Here is a 20,452-nt window from a genome sequence, read left to right as displayed (position 1 = left end):
ATACTAAATGTTAAAGATACAAAGAATATTTTTAAAAAAAATATATTTTATATCCAAACAAACAATGTGTAAAATCCATTAAGTATAAGTGCATAAGTACAAGGAGGACACGATTTTTGAGAACGAAGATTTTGTGCTAAAACTGATCCTACATCACATAGTGTAGATATAACTATTTTATGGAAAATGTTTGAAATCTCTAAAATAAAACTTTTCTAATTTGACTTGCAATAGTGTAGGCATTATAAATGACAATTTTTTATTTGTCTCACAACGTTTGAGACCCTAAAAAATTATCACAAATTGATTGTTACATCCCAGCCCAACTCCCTTGCCCATATGCTCATCTATATCTATATCAAAATATATATATATATATATATATATAATATAAGTAAAACGAGGTTTTAGTGAAAAAAACCTTTAAGGCCTCCACATACACATGCCTAGGATGCGGGGTTGCTATAACTGTTTTGTTCAATTTGAAGTTGATTGTGGGTTTATTTTTTTGATCTGAACCGTTAATTTGTACGACTCGTCGAGTATTATAACCATGTCAAAAATCATGTTAATCGGATATCAGTAACCATGATATCAGTAATCAAGTTTATTGTTTTTTTTTTTTGTGATAAATGAAATTCGATCACATGGTTACCAATATCCGATTAATATGATTTTTTGTCACACTTGAAATACTCGACAAACCCTCTAAAATGAACGGTTCAAATCATAAAAAAAAAACCCATAATAAATCTCAAATTGAGGCATAACAGCTATTGTTATGCCTTTAGCACAGTAACAACCCCTCTTCCACATGCCTAATCTCAATTTCTTATTTTTTCAATTTAAAAAAATAATAAACTATATTTCTGAATTAAAAAAATAAAAAATCTTCAAGCCCGTCTCCTAAGATCATTGCTTAAAAGATGATCATTTCTTAAAATCAAATATAGAAATACGATTTGTTGACCTTCCAATTTATTTGTTCATCTTCTAAAATCTCTATATAAAATCCTTCATTCTTTAAAATAAATTAAACAAAGATTAGTTCAAATATGTTTAAATTGTTTTATTTGACTAATTTTGTTTCCTTATAATTAATTTGAAAAACTGATTTGATTGTTTTCCAATAATTAAATTGTTTCTCCGTAAATAAATTGAATAAATTGATTTGGCTATATCTCAGACTAAATTTATGAATTTTTAAGTTTTAAAAAAAAATAATCATGATTTATGATTTGGAAAATGAAAGATGAAAGAAGATCATTTCTGTACATTTTTTTCTCTAGCCAATTCTTTCTCCTATCCCAAAACCCTAGCTGTCTGTCATACATTACACCTTCTCGAAATCATTTACGTCCTCCTCATCTTATAAATATTACATTCATGCAATAATGCAACTCATTATTTTTTCTCTATCTTTATGAAACAATCGGATATTAGTTAATATTTAATTTCTTGAATTCTTTAAACAGACTCTTTCATCTTTTAAATAATTTTTTTTTTCAACTTTTGACTAATTTTTGTTTTTGCATTTTATATTTTATATATTATTTGTCTCTCTACTACCATCATTTGTTTTTTGCTTATAACCATTTTTTTTGTTGAAAAATATCATTTCACTAGAATTTATATGCAAAATTTTACCCTAAAATGATGTGATTGCATCATTTGTATAATAAAAAAATATATCAATGGACCCTTTATTATAAAGTGATAGATCAAAATCCAACCAGATCATTATTAATAATTTTTTTTTTTGGTATTGATTTTATATTTGCATATCACCACTCTTTTTTTATTTTACTTTTAATATTTTGTAACATCATGATATGTGTTAATTGAAATTGGTGTAGAGCATTATTTCAAATTTACCTAATAATTTTTTCTTTAATATTTTTATTTGCAGTTGATTTTGTTTAATTTTGTTTGAATTGATTTTTGTTTAATTCTGTTTAAAAATATTTTAAAAATATCTACAGTTGTCTAAATTAAAGTGAAGTTACGGCCATAATTATAACACTATAAAAAAAATTACATTTAATCTATTTTTTCAAAACTATTAAGTATGCATAAATATCTACATTTTATTATGAAAAAAATTCTAATGATGCATGTTTACCAATTTAAAAAATATTTACATAAACAAATTGGTCAAGTGACTCTTCAATTTGTGTTGATTAACATAAATCTAACATGGCTTAAAAATAAAGTTAAATTTAAAAATACCTTTATATTTTATGGTCAACTTAAATTTGTCATACTTTATCAATTGGCAATCTAAAGATTACTAATACGAGAATATTTTTCCTAATCTACTTACTGAAATAAATATAACAATTTAAATATTTCATTTTAATTTTTTTTCCATATCGCCTTAAAAATAAAGAGAGATAGAAGGGGAGTGGGAGAGAGGAAGAGAGACAAAAAAAAAGCTAAGAATGCTATATCACTTGACAAACTTTGATATGATAAATTATAATTACGAATTTCGTTGACAATGAAATTATACTTGATAGAAAGTATAATTTTTGTAATTTAAAAAAATTCATTTGTTTTAATTTTACCAATTGAATTATTATATATCTATTTGTTATATAATACTTAGGACAAAACATTAGTAGCAATAAAAAATAAAATAAAATAAAATAAAAATTGTGTAATTCATGCCATATTTGGGATGTTATCTTTTTTATTAAAAAGTCAAGAAACTAAAGAGTTCTAAAATGTGTTTAGCATGTACCAAAAAAAAAAAAAAAAAATTGAAAATCTTGGAAGGATAAAATGAAAAATTTAAGTAACAAACAAAAATATTTACATTAAAAAACTCATTCCTAAAATTATTCTTATTTTTTTATCTCTTAAAGAATCCAGAAAGCCACTTAAAAAGTTAATTTCAAATACTCTTTTTGTTAAAAAATGTTAAAACTTAATATTATTTATTTTTTTTTTATTTTTTTTCAAAAAAATTATTTTTGATTAATTAAAAAATAAATTTATCAATTACTGTTCCTGTGTATAACACGGGTGATATGCTAGTGTATATATATTAATGAAAATGAGGTTTCTAATAACAAGTCTTGTGGAAGTTTCAAGTTCTCAACATGAATTTTTAAAAATTTTGAATTATTGTAAAAGTAAAAAAAAAGGACATGTCTTAAAATGATTGATTGATTAAATATTTTTAATATCATTAATATTACCAATTTTTGTTCCTAAGTTAACTCCTTCAAATGTTCAAATAGTTAGCCTTATTGTATAACTATATTACCACATATAGATATTCTAACCTTTTAAATTTATATTCCTTAATTAACTCATATATTTTCAAATAGTAGAGAATTTACATTATAAAATCATATTCAAAGTGTTTGGTCTTCATTTAATATTTTTAACACTAGATAAACTTCTTAATATTGGGAATTTTTAACACCCATATTTAATTTCTTTGTACACTTAGATGTACTAATATTTATCCCTAAATTTTAAATTTTATAATACATGTGGTGGGTGCGGAAAAAAAAAAAAGTATGTGTAATTAGAAGCTCTTGTGATATTAGTCTCATTCCTCAATAATCCTATATCTTAACTCCTAAATATTTTCAAATGGCGGAGAATTTATATTACAAAATCATGTTAATATTTTAATATCTTTGATTTTCTTTTTCTTTTTTTCTTTAATTAGGAGCTTTCAAAATGTTTGGTCTTTAAATTAGGAGTCTTTAATTGATTATTATCAACTATTTTTTACTAATAAAACAACCAAATTTTTACGATGGGTCCAACGTAAAACAAGACACATTTTTTAAGTCAACCCAGCATTTTATAGTTTTTTTATACAAAGACAATTTTTTAAAATTTAGATCATCGGCATAAAATTTGATCCAAATTCGACATCTAAATTACTTTTGTATTTAATCCAATACTAACAATCTCAAATTAACTCATACCCCGTCACAACCTCAAAAATTAGGATATAAGTTAAAACATAAAATTTAAATTGATTATTATCAAATGTTTTTCCTAATTAACCAATCAATTTTTCAGATCAAGTGCAAGTTATGGTTAGAATAAGGCCGATAGTTTAAGGCAACATGGTGTTAGATAGTTTTAATTGGCAATAATTTTAAATATAAATATATAATTTTTGGCCCAGGTTTAATATTTTTTTTTTCAAATAAATATGCATGATATACATGTATATGTGTATATATATATATATTATTTTTGCTAGGTTTAATCGCACCAAAATTCCCTCAAGTATTAATGAATATCGCTTATTCTCCCTCATTTATGAACCCCGTACATATTAACTCCCTCAATTATGAAAATTATACAAATGCACCCCTTTTGGAGATGGTCTAGAGAGGGTGAAAGTGTTAGATTTTTATAGTTAAGGAGATTAATATGTATGAATTCATTAATGAGAGAAGATAAAGTAACATTTGTTAGTAGTTCGTGAAGTCTTAGTGTAATTAACCAATTTTATTATAAAAACCAAATATTAACATATGTGTAGTCACTAATTTAACAACTAAATCAATAAATAGATTAAGTGGTTCATGAATTAGTCATAAACTAAGGTGGTGTTGATAAAATTGAAAACTGAAAATTGAAACTGAATGCTGATTTTTTTAAGTTGAAAAACTGTTTGATAAAATTTAAGGATTGAACTAAAAATAAATTATTTGATCTATATAAGATTATTTAAAATTTATTCTCTTAAAATTATATATTTTAATTTTTATATTATTATGGTGGTGGTAGTTGTGGTAGTGGTGGTGGTAATGGTGACAGTGGCATGGTGGTGGTGGTGGCAGCAGTAGCATTGATGGTGGTGGTGGTGGTGATGGTGGCATGGTGGTGGTGGTCAACATGGTAGCAGTGATGGTAATAGTAGTAAAATGATAACGGTACTTATAACAACAATGACAATGGTGATGGAGGTGATGATAGTAGTGACAGTGGCGGTAGTGGCGGCGACATGATGGTGATGGTGATGGTAGCAGTTGTGATGGTGGAAGTGGTGGTAGCAATATAATTGTGGTAAATGTGATGGTGGTAGTAAGCTTATAACAATAAATATCGATACTTGTATTTAGTATTTATAAATTCAATCAAAATTAAATAAGTTCTATATGATTTTTTTTATAAAAAAATTACTGTATATTTTTAGAAACACTTAAATTTTTAAGTAATATTAATTACAGTTATAAAATGAGCTTAATTGATTATTACTTAATAAATTTAGGTGTAAGTACTGAATCAGGTAATCAAACACCCATAAGATAATGTTTTAATGATTTGGAACGAACTCCATAAGATAATGTTTTAATGATTGAGTTAGAGCGAAATTAGTATAAAATTAATGAAAATTGTTTGAGACCACTAAAACAATGAGCTCTAATAGCTCTAAAAACACTGTGCCCCTAATTGATTTGCTGTTTTGCTCTTTGTTTTTTTTTTTTTTTTTAATTTTCTGGACTGCCAGCTCATTAGAGCTGGCTTAGTGGTCCATTTTTAATGGGATCTATCACCACTGAAAATTAATTTAACTCATGTCTAGCCCAACTCTAATTACTCAATCCAACTATTATCCATTCTTACATGAAAGTTGCAAGATAAACTATACTTTTATATAATATGATTTAATCTGTAATTGAGCGAATTTTGACCTAGGATGAACTAAAATTGAAAAAACCTATTGAACATAATGTATTTTTATTTTATCATAAATATAATTTTATAATTATTTTTTATTTTTTATTTCTATCAATTAAACTATGACATTTATTTCTTATTAAAAATTTAAAACATGCAATTAATGCCATACATAAACTAAAAAACTTCCAATAAAAATTGTTAAAACTTCATTGATTCTAAATTATTTTTTCCATACATGCCAAACAAATTTTATGTTATTATTTAATTATAAATTAAATTTTAATTATTTGTTTAAACTAGCACATGTACACCGCTGATATCATTATCGTTGAATTTATGGATCTAAAATTCTCTAAAATTTGTAAATCTACAATCTACTTGCCGGATCAAAACAGCTGTTGGTGACCACCACATAAAAATGATACAAGGTACGTAAGACTCTAACAATCGCATGTAGTTCAAGCATAATATAATAATATTATTATTTATGATAATATATATGAAGTCTTTTTTCTGGAAAACGGCAAACCACAAAACCAAATGCACAAGACACATCCAAAGAAAACGCACAAGCAAAATGCAACCAGCACAAGCAAAATGCAACCATTGAAATGAAAAAAAGCAGCGACCACCAGCACATGGAAACTCAGTAAAACAGATTGGCTCTTAGGCATCCACATGTCCAACCAGGGCAAGAAGCATTTTTTCATAGTCTCCGGTGGTGTCCTTGGCAATGGCAACATCCAGAGGAATGCTATTCCTCCTGTGATACTCCTCTTTTATGATCTTCATGTCAACCTCAGCCCTCGTAGCCACAACTCTAGTCAGAGCCCCTTCATCTGTTCCTCGCTTGTTTATTGCCAGTTGAAGAACCTTCTCAAAGTACTTCTCCGGCCAGGTCAAGCACTTCACCGTTGCTCTCAGTATTGACAGAAACTCATCATTGGGATCAGCTTCCAAGTCCTGTAATGAACAGAAGTTCCTTAAAAGAAATTACTCAACCTTGAGACTCTAGTCAGAAATAAAAAGCCTTCTATAATAACTCATAATTTCCAAGTCGGGCCTCATGTAGTCTGCAATCCTACACACTGTTAGTTCGGACACAGAATATTTTCCAATGAAAATTGTTTTTTCAGAAAAAAATTTCAGTAAAAAGTTTGGTTGCAATCTCAGAAACTAATGTGCACGTGGTTGTATTAGTAGCAGTGGTGGAGAGGCAGTGGAGGTGGTAGGGGGATGGTGAAGGTGGAGGTGGAGGTGGATGTGGTAGTGGCGGCAGTGAAGGTGGTGGTAATAGTGTGGTTATATTGGTAAGATTTTTAATTTGAAAAATATTTTTTTATTTATGCTCAAATAAACTTATTTTCTCTTGACCACAGAAAATGTTTCCATTGCCTTTCATTTTCCATCATACCAAATGTCAGAAAATGCAGAATACAATTTTCAAAAAATATTTGCGGCCAAAACAAATGGAGCACTAGTAATCTAAATATTTACATTGTGTTTTGTCACCTCTTAAATTGTCCATAGAAACTCACATTTGTTTCTATAAAATAGCTAATACATGGACAGACCATTACAGTGACTAGGTTTTGGTAGATCAATCAACTGGGATGATCTACAACAGTAATGATATCAAATAGACATCATTATAAACTAGCTTACTTCTCTTTGCAAGACAATGGAAAATGCTACATTTTATTGAACCAAAACCACGTATTTCCCTGAGGAAACACAAGAAAATTATTAAAAACAGTGATGTGCAATTTCAAGTATAGAAAGGAAAGGGCCACTATTGAAGAGGACGTCTGCCTGAAAAATCATGGTCAAATGCAGTTCACATTCATACCTCGAGTATATCATGCCCGAATTCATTTTTGTATTGATTCAGTGTTGCATTGACCTGTGCTTTGCTCCTTGTAGCCAGAATCCTGATGAGATCCTCATTACTGTAATGTTTCTTCGAAATATTCTCATGGAGAATCTTAGCCTCCGATTTTGCAAGTGTCATGTTCACCTCATCTCCGTTGTACCGATATGTGCTCACAAGCGGTACCAAAAGCTGGGAGCACAGGGAGTGGAACAAAGAAAGTCACGAGGAAATAGAACTTTACATTCGCAGTTTAGGGGTAAATTGACAATAAAGAGATGGAACCAGAAACAAAAGAAAAAGATTTACAATACTACACAAAGCCATGATTCCATCCAACAGTAACATTTTCATAAATTCAGGAGTATTTTCTGTTTCTTGAGGATAATTATGATCAATGATACACTACTAATCCATAGGACGTACCTTGCGGAAGTCACCAGTTGTGTGATGTGCAACATCCTCTTCAAGGGATTTCTTAAAACGAGCATGATAGGCTTGCTTTGCAAGAATTAGTTCATGTGGAGACCTTGCACAAGCTATTTCTACTAGAACCTGGTTGCTTGAAGTCCACCTCTTTGTAGCTTCATTAGCCAAAACTGCATCACGTTCAGCAGGTTCAAGTGTCCAGAGCAGTACCAACCTCTGAAAGAAAAATTAGGGAAAGGTTATATGTTAGCTTTTCCAACACCATACTAATTGCTCTTTGCTAAACTGCTTAAGTTAATGAAACCAAAGGTTAGGAATCCTGGCTAATGTCATGGAATACCTATGTGAAAGAAAGCTAATAGGCGGATCACTAAGCTGAAGGTATGATGGTTGGGAAACTACTTTTTTCACCATAATAAACAGGGTTGTGAATGTGCAAGAACCAACCTCAAAGTCATTTGAAAGCTCTTTGTCCAGTGCTTTGAGAAGATCTTCATTGTATGTTTCAGCATAAGTTTGTCGAATTGACTTGCGTTGAGCAGCATTTCTATGAGCCAATATGGATATGATTAAATCTTCATTAGTTCCCCATCCTGCAAAAGTATCAAGGATATTATTTAAAATCAGTATCGCAAGCCATGGATTGACAATATCTAAAGAAATCAATACAACAAAGTGATAGTGACCAAGACCTCGATAACAGATTCACAGTGGTTCAGATTGACTGCTTGAAATAGTGTATCACACTATTGTCATTTTGATATATAAGCAGGCAGTTAAAATAAAAGGTTCTTTGAACCATAGTTGAATAAAACGGAACGGGGACGGGGAAGGAAGGGCTATATAGAAGAGTTTAAGGTCAGGAGCAGTGAGGTTCTGGAGCAAGGAGCAAGGAGCAAGGCCCTGTTAGGAGTTTCCTGCTACTAAACTTTGAACATCTGTCAAAAGGATTATCACTTTAAATGACTAGCTTGGTCTTTTGAGAATTCAAACCCTACTACAATCAAAATCTCATCAAGGTCTAAAATCCATAAAAAAAAAGAAAAAAAAAGAAAAAAAATCATATTCCAGTCAAAGCGTATACAAACTTCCTATACATATGACATCAAAAAAGTCATTGATCAGCTACTGGACGAATGTGTGTGCATACACAATACATTTCTCAGCAGATACATTATACATAGAAAGGTTAATTTCAAGAAGGATCATCTGCATGCAAATCTGGATGTTCAAAGATTTTGCCTTTATGGTTAAGGCCTTATAATCTACAACATGTACTGTTAACCAAAATAAAAAAGTCAGTCCTAAAAATAAAGTAATCTTTTTACTTCTAATAGTAAGATGATGTGCTCATGAAAAGAATTGAACATTTTCACTTGCAAGCAACCACTATAATTAAAAAATTACTTAGAAAAGTTTCCATCGATCTTCAGAATAAGTACCACTTGATCTTCGAAGATTTCTTATATATACATATCTATATATATATATATATTTTAAATCACAAAAAAGCTACTTTTGATTGAACTTCTACTGAAATCAGGGAAAAAAGAAGAAGAAGAAGAAGAAGAAGAAGAAGAAGAAGAAAATGCTCCATATTCAGATGATCCTTGTGTAATTACGTCCGATTTGTATATACACAGAATACGTATCTAAACCTAACATGTATGGATGATTTCTCTAAATTACAATGACCTACATTTGATGAAACAGGCGAGAAAACAGAGAGATCGGCAATTAAACATGCGTGATCTATCCATGAGCACCATAAAAAATTTAGAATTAAAAAAAATTACAATGAAATAATTCCATAGAGTCATGAATAGAGGACATGATCCGAGTTTCATAACATCAACGAACAATAAGATCGGCATGAAAGTCGAGAGAGTGATCATAATTTAAGTAAATCACTACAGTTGCAAAATCACAGTATAGATCTCATATAAATTCATCAGGAATACCACGATCATTCACAGGTCATCAGATCCAAAGCAAAAAGACACGATCGTCCATTTCCTACAAACAATAATGTCTCTAACTCAATGATCATATAGATCAAGTAATAATGGGCAAGCAAAAAAGACTCAAACTCTATCATTTAACGAACTTCAATACAATTACACAAACATATACATACATACATACATAGAGATGATCACAAAAAAGGACACACAGAGATCGATCTGATCAGTGAAATAAGGAGAAAATGGTGAAAAAAAAGGACCTCCGAAGGCTTTACGGAGTTGCTCGACGTCTTCAGTGACGGAGGGTACTTGTGCGGGAACTGTAAGAGTCGACATCTCCTTCTTTTGGTCGGTTTTTGGGAATTTTTTATTGCTCTGAAGATTGAAGACTCGAAAACGAGAGGATTTTCAAGGACAGAGGGGATCGGAGACAGCTGAATCGCAACTTTATTTAATGGTAAGAAAAGGACATTGGGATGGGTCATTCCATACTTGGAAATTTTTTGCCACGTGTCCGATTGGTTGCCGATTTGCGGAGAGGTTACTAATGGGTCTTCGGTCACCGTTTTGCGTGTCCCAATATGTTTGGTTTCCAACGTTTGGTTTGGGTTTTTTGAATTAATTTTTTTTAAAATTTAATTATTTAGTTTTTATATTTTTTTTATTTTTAGTAAATATTTTTAAAATTTTAAATATAGTTTTTTATTTTTTTAGATACATGTTATTTAGATATATTTAAAAAGTAAAAAATTATAAAAAAATATTTTAAATATTTAATAAATATAAAAAAATATACTGAATTCTCGTATTTTTTTTTTATATTTTTGGTATTTTGTAAATTTTTAAAATATTTTTTTTACAAATTTTTTACTTTTTAAGTATATTTATGGTAGGTATGTCTAAAAAGTAAAAAAATTGCTTAAAATATTAAAAAAATTCAATAAAAACAAAAAAATACGAAAAATAAGAAAGTATAATTTTCTGAAAAGTGTTTTTGAAAAAACACAACCAAGCAAGCTGTATAATGTTGTAATTGGTGAAAGGATGAGATTTATAAATTTGTGTTAAGTAATTGAAAATTTGTGATATGTGAGGGACACTGGTAAATGATGCCCTAGAAGTATAAAATAATTCCATCTCAGAAAGGTTTGAATAGTATTATCTCCGTTCTAAAATAATGATCTCTTTTGGAGAATTTAATTTTTTTTGATAGTATAATTATTGTATTTTAAAAAAATTGATTTTTCAAAAAATATTTTTTAATAGTATATTTTTTTGAAGAATATCAATGTCATAATTGTATTTTTTATATTGTTAATGAATTTAAAAAAATGACAAAATATAAAATTTATATTATTTTTGTATTTAATTTTTGTAAATAGACTAATATTTTTAAACAATAAAAAATAAAATAAAAAAATTAATATTTTAAGATGAGGGAAATATAAAAAATTATTGATTAACTTAAAGTGTCATGTGACTGTATATTTTACCAATAACAAATTATTATATTTTTTCATATTTTTTAATTACTTAATATAAAATTATGAATTTTACTTAGGGTTTGGTTATGGTGTGCAACTTACACCTTACACTTTATACCTTACACTTACACCTTACACTTACACCTTTTGTAAAAAATTAAACCTTACACTTACACCTTTTTTGAGGTTGCACACCATGTGCAACCCACTTACACCTTACATCTTACACTTATACCTTACACTTACACCTTATACTTATACTTACATCTTACACTTACACTTTTTGTATAAGTGGCACATGGTGTGCACTTGCACACTTAAGAAAACTCATTTTACTTAATATAAAATTATGAATCTTTCCTCTTCTACCAATAATATAACAATATTATGGAGGCACCACATGTGTGGCACGATCAATCAATTACTTCTCTCATAGCATGGGGAGAATCATTGAGTGGTGCTTGGTGCTCTATACTGTTGATGATGTGATAGATAGGCTTCTTTTGTTTCAATATAAACTCTATTTGCTTTCGTATGACATAAGTTAAAATAAAATTTTTTAGTTAAAATAGTTATAAAAAAGATAAAATAAATTTTTTAAGTTAATAAGATAAAATGTCACATTCAAATATAATCATTTTATTTTTTTCTCATAAAAGTTAAAAAAGTCAAAAAGTCTATCCTAAATAAGACTTTTTAACCTGAAGCTAAAATAGTCAAAAAATTAAAAAGTCAACCCACATCCCAAACGAAACCTTTGTTTCATCGTAAAATATATTTTTTTTATGTAAAATAATTTCTTTTAAAAATATTCTTTTATTTTTATTTTTCGGTATTTGTTTAGTACTTGAAATATTTTTTATAATAAAAATCTTTATAAAGAGCTAAATATATAATAAATTTTAGAGGTATTTATATGGAGACTCTCTAAACTATTAAAAAGTATCATTTGGATATCTTGAATTATAAAAACGTATACATGGATCTCTTAAACTATTGTGAATTATCACTTTGTCTCTTAAAATATGAAAGTGTACAAATAAACCTTTTAAACTATAAAAATGTCTAAATTGAACCCCTTAATCAAATGTGCCAAAGTGAAATATACCAATAGTTTAGGAGTCTATTTGTACGCATTTATAGTTTAGGGAGCAAAGTGATATTTCTTAATAGTTTGTGGGGTCCATTTGTACTCGTTTATAATTTAAGGAGTCAAAGTGATAAGTACTTCTTTATAGTTTAGTGAGTATTCGAGTATATAATCCAAAATTTTAAAAAGAGAAAGAATAAAGAAAAATGATATCCATAGATAATTTTCATATAGAATCGAACACAAATAATGTGGCAATGTTATTCTTACATTTATCAACTATGGTAATGAGAATTTTAACTTTCAATAAGTAAATATAAATAAGATGACACATTATTATATATAATTTTTATTCAAATTCTATTTGTACATCATTACTAAAAAATAAAATAAGAATGTAACAAAAACACTTAATTTAAAAACTTAATTTCGATCAATTGCTCAACTATAATATATGTATATGAAGAGGGAGAGAGAGGGGGGAGTGGAGAGAATAAAAACGTTTAATCTATATGAAAGTAGTGGAACTTGATATGTATTTCGAATAGTATCAAGCGAGATGAGGAAAAAAAAAAAAAAAAACTTACAAAAGTTTTAAACGTAAATCATTTTATGTTTTATGATGTAAAATGTTTTACTTAAAAAAATATATTTAATTACTTTTTTTTGGAAATTTTTATATACTCAAAAAATTTGTCAACATTATGCAACCAACAAATAAAATCCTCAAAATGACAAATAAGTATTAAAATATGAAATTTTTGGCTCAACTTTATAATTTGAAAATTTATGACTCATGCGATTAGACCTACTCAAATTCGTCCTCACTATCGTGTTGACAACGAGAATATCATCTCAAAATGTTGCGGTTAATAGGTTGGCTTTGGACAAATCCTATAGCATGGTTCCTATTACCATTATGACTAATAAATTGGCCTTGGACAAGTCTCTTGATGCTAATTCTATTAAATCCCTCACTACGATCATCGTCAATAGGGTTTGTGCTTCCTACTCCAATGAATGACATCATGTTAGTTAAACTTTACTTTGATACCACTTGATGCAGCGGGATATATCATACAAAACTAGATATCATTTTAGTAGACGAAAAATACCTCAAATTCACAAAGAATAAAGAATTCTTAAAGAGAAACTAAATTATATTGAATAGAAGTTATTTATTTATTTTTTTTGCTATAAGGCTACATAGTTAATTATAATAAATTAATATTTGGAAACCAAAAAACCTTGGACACCAAGAAGTCTATATGTAGGAAACAGTATGGGTATAAGTTGGGTCCACTCGGGCCCGGGCTCCCGCCAAAATTCGAGTCAGGTTGGACCGATTCGGCCCATGGGCTACAAAATTAGGCCTAGGCCTAGGCCCAAGGGGTATTTAGGCCTTAGGCGGGTCATATAACGGCTTGGGTTAGACCCGACCCTATCATGTTCTTAGATCCGGGATCCGATACTCTTTATAGTTGTCTATACTCTTTCTTATCTTGTTATTGTTGAGTTTGGAGTTATTGTTTTTTTTTTTTGGGTTTGCTTGAGCGGTCTTTCTTGCACTCGAGCGGTTTTCGGCAGTCTGCAAAACTTCTAGGAGGTGGTCATTGTGTACTCGAACTGTATTTTGGTCACTTGAGCAGTTTCACTTATATGTATCTGACGCTCAAGCGGTGTTTTGGTCGCTTGAGCAGTCTGTGTATATATCAAATCAGGGAGAAGGATTTTTTTTAATCACTTTTTCATCTCTTTTCTCTCTCTAAAACATTTCTAAACCTAATTTCTTCATTCTCTATCTAGTTCTTGCTTAAAACCCTCTCATACAACCTAATCCATTGATTTCACCACCATAGTGCTTTGGAGTAAAACGTAAAGCTCGGCGAGGGCTTCCATTTAATCTGAGCAGATCATCGTTTTGTCACTGATGATTTTTAGGTTGTCTCTTCTTCACTTCAAGAGGTAGAGATTTCTTTAATCATTTTCAATACCTCGTTATAGATATACATGTAGTAGTTTTTATAGCATTTAAAAACAAGTTTGTTAAGAAATTTTACAAAAGCATGATAAGGGTTTAGGGTTTGGATTTTTGAGAATTGGAATTGGATAAGTTGTGGGTGTTGCGGTTAATTGAGAGGTAGCTGGGCATGTTCGTGTTGAGAGTGGAGAAAAGTCCTAATTTATCATTATAGGTTTAATTAATCTTAAAGGAGTGAAGACATGTAATAACCGAGTTATGTGTTAAGGACTTGGAATGGTGGTTTAGTTATTGAAATGAAACTTAATTGGGTTTAGTAGTGATTTTTGATTAACTTTGTCTTGTAGTTGTGTTTTATGAATTGGTTTGGTTTAAGGAAAAATATGAAGTTTTGGCTAGGGGTGAGCATGGTCCGGATTAGGGTAAAACTAGGACCAATCCGTTATTTACGGTTCTTGAAAAATTGGAACCAATCCAATCTGTTTAAATCATGGAACCAATCCGAACCAATCCATTTAAACACGGATTGGATCGGTTTAGGACCACAGATTCACATAATTAAATAACAAAAAAATATATATATAACACTTTAATTTCATAAAAAGATAAACATAGCGCTATATTAGTTCCACAATAGCAACATGTCTTTCTATAATAGCGACATACTGTTCTAGAATTTAAACAACCATAAGAAAATTGGTTTCATCATAAGTATTTAGACCATTACAAATTAAAACTAAAAACTAACAAACAAAAGTAATAAAAGAAAATATGGTGCAGGTTTAGATTTGAGTTTAGGTTTTATATGGAATAAGAGAAGATACTATGGGAGAGGATGTATAATAAACATATAGAGTATTTGTATACGGTTCGGTTCGGTTCTAATTCGGAACTGTGGGGTTCAATCCGGAACCAATCCATGGACTACAGATTTTTAATTCTTCAATCCGGAACTGAACCACGGATTTAAAAAACCAATCCAAACCTATTGGATTGGATTGGACTGGATTGGATTATGGATTTCACAGATTCCTTGCTCAGCCTTAGTTTTGGCCAAGGGTGGATGTAGTTGCTTGTTTTGAAACAACAGATTTGGTTTTGAAAATAAAATGGCATGTTTAAGTCTTTTATGAAATGAAATGAGAAATGGTTGATTTGAAAAGGTGGAATTAGTTATGGATTTATATTGTATGAGTCGTGTATCTATTTATCTGTTTAGAGATTTTGTCCTTAGTCATCGATGAAGGATGACATTGTTATTGTTGAGTGGATGTATTACACATGTACAGTGTTATGTAGTGTAGCATGTTGTGCCATTATTGTGTTTTGTTTAGAGGTCTATTCTCCCTCGGGTAAGACCGGTAAAGCATGGCGCCTGGACAAAGGTTTCTCGTCCCTTTCGGTTTGCCCTTTGTAAAATGTGAAAGGAGGTCTGTTTCTCTCCATATTGAGTTGGTAAAGCGTGGCGTCTTGTGATAGGTTCATCTCCCTTCTGATTTGCACCTGGTAAAGTGTGACCTTGGGGTCATTCCCCTCTGGGTGAGACTGGTAAAGCGTTATATGTTATGTGGGTTGTATCATTTGCCATTCGTGTTATAGGCCTGTGGAAATGGAAGAATGTATTATGTTCAGTTAATTATATTTAGAAATATATGTTTCTCGATATTTTTGTTATGAGTGTTCCTTACCCTTGGGCCTATGGTCAGGGAAGATAGTAGATGCATTGTTACATAAGTGTGTGTAGTGGGTGAGTTGTGAGATTAGGTTATGACTTGTATATGTGAACATGCTTTCAAAATAAATGTGGAGACAAAATTCTTTTATATTAACGTGAAGGTTTAAATAGCCAAGGTTGTATTGTGAAGAAATATTTTTGGGACTAAACTAGATAGTTGGAAAGAAAACAAATGGTTTTACACATTATAGTGTTCAAATGGATGTTTTTGGAGAAATTGTACTTATATAAGTATATTTTGAATATTAAACTGCCACATTAATTATATTGTATGTCATGGTGCATTCGTAATCATAGATATCTGTATGTTGTTATTGTTTAGGATCATCTTAGGATCTCTACTAGACTTTATATTCATCCTACGTTGCTAAAAATTTTTTAGGTGTAAGTTGAGAGATGATTCAAGATTGGTGATCTTCGTTAATTGTTGGCCACGGGGCTTATACTTGTTGGCGGAATGCCATTGTTGTAAAAGGATTAAACTCTTACTTTTAATGTAAAGATGTAAGCCTACAGGCATTTTGTTTAAATGTAATTTCTATTGCATTCCATATATATATGATTGAGAGGACTTTCATTTGTTTATGGAGGTAACATATGTATATTTCTACTTGTTCTTAATGGAAATGGATTTATGTTAAAGGACATGGTAATGTTATTCAGGTAATAAAAAATGAGGCGTGAGAACATGTTATCAGAGCTAACCAAATTTGAATACCTTGGGCTTGTGGGAAATGGTTTTTACCACAATGGGTCTATTATGCTTAATGAGGACATTTGCATATAGTTAAGATAAGTGTTAGGACTCTATGTGTTGCATGTATGTGAGCATGGAATTAAGTTTCATGGATAGTGTTGGTAGTCGGTAAACTTGCTTTGAGGTCATATTGGAAACATGCTTGATCAGTGTGGTTTTTTATGAGAATTCCTTAAGAGTTCCGGGATGAGTAGCTATCTTTGTGGACTTGATTCGATTATGCGATTAAATGTTTAACTGTTTATGTGAATAGGATTGTGTGATTTTGTGTTAAGTATGTCTTGTAGCTTAGCGGTGGTAAATGTATGCCTTGGAGAAGGCCGTTGGGTGATTCACTAAGTTTGGTTTTGTTTTTGGTTTATAGGATGTCTATACGAGGGAGTAGAGACCGGGTCATGAGTAGAAGTGTAGGTAGAGGCACAATTGTTTCATTGGTACCTGCCCCTACAACATCAATTGTGGGTGAGTAAGTTGCACGTGAGATTTTGAAAGCGGTGAGAGATGTTCTAGGTCGCACTGAGGGGGACCATGAGCGTACCATTAAGTTGACCAAGGAGTTTTTTCACTGCAATCCACTTGTGTTTTTGGGAGAGCCTAAGCCGATGGAGGCTGATGATTGGTTAGAGCATATTACCAAGACTCTTGATATGCTCAGAGTCAAGGATGCGGAGTTGAGGGTTGTTTTGGTTGGTTTCCAACTGAAAGGAGATGCTAGTTATTGGTTGAAGTCTGCGAGAGTTTTTGTGGGCACCACTTAGGCTTCATTTACTAAGGTTTTTTAAGCTAATTATTTTCCTCCTGCCACTTGGGAAAGATTGAGGAACTAGTTTGTTAAGTTGCGCCAGATGAATACTTTTTTGGCACAGTTTGAGGCGAGGTTCACTAATTTGTCAAGGTTCGCTCCAGAGTTGGTCGCAACAGAGGAGCAACGTTGTTTTGAGTTTAAAGGGAGGTTGTGTGATGATATCTAGGGAAAGGTTGCTGGGGCTATGTATATAGATTATCACACCCTGGTAGAGGCCGCGACTCACATGGAAACCCTTAATCTTAGTGTTGGTCAAGATGAGGAGAGAAAGAGCATATCAGCAATTCCGACTGTTCGGGGAGGTAGTAAGCCTAGTAAAAATTGGAGGTCGGCAAGATCTTGGGCATAGGTGCAGTTAACACCTCAATCCACTTTTGGTTCTTTGAACTCATTCTTTAGAGGGTCTAGTCAGACTTAGGCTTCATCGAGTCAGTCACGGAATAGGGGACCACTTATTTGTTCTAAGTGTGGTTAGACGGGCCACTTTTGATGTTATTGCCCTCTGTGTGGGGCGGACCAATTTCAGTAGTTTAAGCGGGGACGGTGGTGATGTTATTGTGTGGTGGAGTTTTATTACTTTGTAATATAATATGATGTTATTTTATTTAGGGCCTTATGCCTACAAATGTTGCATATGTATGTATGTGTAGTTGTGAACCTAAATGGTATGAGTATGTAATTATTCTTGAACTTGCATGTATTGTATTGAAAAGTGTTGTACGGATTGGGAATCCTAGCTTTATTATGTTGTATTATTTTCTTGAGTTAAGCATGCTTTAGCTTGTGATGCCTTGGATTGATTTAGAGTTGCTTGTTGAGAAGCAAAGGTTTGTTCATTGTTTTGACGAGTCTTGAATGTAGTGAGGACGAAATGTATGGTAAGTGTGTTTGTTTTGGAGTGGTGTGATACCTTAGGGTTTTGTGAGATGGGTAGAAGTTACCTGGTGGGTTGTGAAAGTATGTGGGGGAAGTGTGAGACTCTTGTCTCTTAATGATGAGGGTATTGCTTGTTTTGTGGTTCGTTGAGACTTGGTAGTTGTGTGTGGATACGATTTGAATGTAATGCTTAGGTGTTGGGTGTCGTTGCTATGTGAGGGGAGTTTTTCTGTAAGATGCTGAAGTTGTGTTCTTAGGTAAGGAGTGTAGTGTTGGTGATAATTGTTTTGTCTATACCAGGTTATTTGAATGGTCGTTGACCTTATCGGTCTTTTGTACGTGGTGGGATGAAAATATTTGCCATATAGATATTTGAATGGTGATTTGTTTGGGGAGCAAGAGTGGTGTGATCTAATCTTAAGGAATCCGGTGTGATTCAAGAAACACATGGGTATGTGGGTTTGTGTGTGAAACTCTGTTTTGGAGTAAATAGTACTGGATTGCAAGTCGGTGTTGGATGTCAAGTGTCGAGGGTTGTTGAGTTGGTTAGTTAGTTGGTTGTTGTTGGAATTGGGTTGACATATAGTCACCTCGAGAGTAGCTTGGAATTGAAAATAAGGGTTGTAAGGTTAAGCAAAGCTTTAGTGTGGACGTATGAGTGTTAAGTCTCGTATAGGCCATGTGAAGTTGGTGTGAGTTAGTGACAACATAGTTGGGATTACGTGTTGAGGCTGTTGTGTTGTGAGCGCTTTTGCGCCATTGTGTGATTGATAGATGGTAATGGGAGTACGGCTCTCAAGAATATGTAAACTTTATTTGTGCTTTCTTGTATTATTAGCACGGTTGTTATTTCTATTAATTTTTTGTTATAGAAATGTTATTTTGGTGTTGAGGCATCACTATAAGAGTGATGGTGTTGTTGGACGATGATTAAGGTTCACCAATTATTTTATGTTGAGAAGTGAATTAAGAAAATGAATTTTTCCTTGTGTGGTGGCCTCGGATGGCAGTGTTGAACTGTAATGTTGTGGATTTAATCTAAGTGGTAATAAAGGATTTTGATGCATAGTTTATTTGATTTAATAAAAGCTCAATTTAACGAATCATGAGAATGTGAATGATTATGTGTTCTGAATAACACTTTATTTTGTTTTCAGAGGACAATTGCAAAATTTTAAGTTTTACGTGGAAGTCGCAAATGTATTTTGGTTATGGACGGTGCAAGTTTGAGCACTTTTTGAGAATTTTTATTTTTATTTTGATTTTTATACAAGAGAGATATTTTTAAAGCAAATGAGAAATGAAGAATTATTTTTTTTTTTACATGAATGTGTTGTGAATTATGTCACATTTTATGGTTGGTTTATGTGGTGACTTAGCTTGGATTGCTAGTCGTGTGTTTAAGTGTTTTGTTATGAGGAGGGCTTGGCGTTGTTGGGGCTTATTGTGCCAGAGTGTTGTCTTTTGGGCCGTGTTTTCGTGGTGAGTCCTCTTCCCAGGTGAGAGTTAACTAAGAGTTTTGTTGTAAGGGTGGTTTTCTTTTCCTAAGTGCTTGGGTGTTGAGTGCTCAGCGGTGGTTAACATTTTTGGGGTGTAGGTAGAGTCTATTGTTTGTTTTCTTGTCTAGTAGACCCCAACGAGTTGTGTGGTCGAAGAATCAGTCGTGACTTCTTTCTAGTATTCTTGTTGTTCAGATGTTTTTGGGGCCTCGAGGTGTTGGACTAGGATCCGAGAAATTATTCTAAATATGGATCTAGGCTTGAATTGGTGGTTGTAATTATTTTTGTGGTTGGTTTG

At 31.4% G+C, this 20,452-nt stretch overlaps 1 protein-coding gene across 1 annotated transcript; it reads right to left on the bottom strand.

Annotated features, from left to right (window-relative positions):
• Positions 1-6,118: 6,118 nt before the first annotated feature.
• Positions 6,119-10,500, bottom strand: ANNAT1 (annexin 1). Its single transcript, XM_028269158.2, has 5 exons — positions 10,188-10,500; positions 8,411-8,556; positions 7,961-8,179; positions 7,514-7,726; positions 6,119-6,627 (listed from the first exon to the last, which is right to left on the bottom strand). The coding sequence occupies exons 1-5, from the start codon at positions 10,261-10,263 to the stop codon at positions 6,331-6,333; spliced, it is 951 nt and encodes a 316-aa protein (XP_028124959.2). The 5' UTR covers positions 10,264-10,500; the 3' UTR covers positions 6,119-6,330.
• Positions 10,501-20,452: the final 9,952 nt, after the last annotated feature.

This window comes from Camellia sinensis, chromosome 6 (assembly GCF_055761805.1).
Source record: "Camellia sinensis isolate YWXY chromosome 6, ASM5576180v1, whole genome shotgun sequence".
Taxonomy (NCBI): Eukaryota; Viridiplantae; Streptophyta; class Magnoliopsida; order Ericales; family Theaceae; genus Camellia; species Camellia sinensis.
This window is presented reverse-complemented; position numbering and strand designations above follow the sequence as displayed.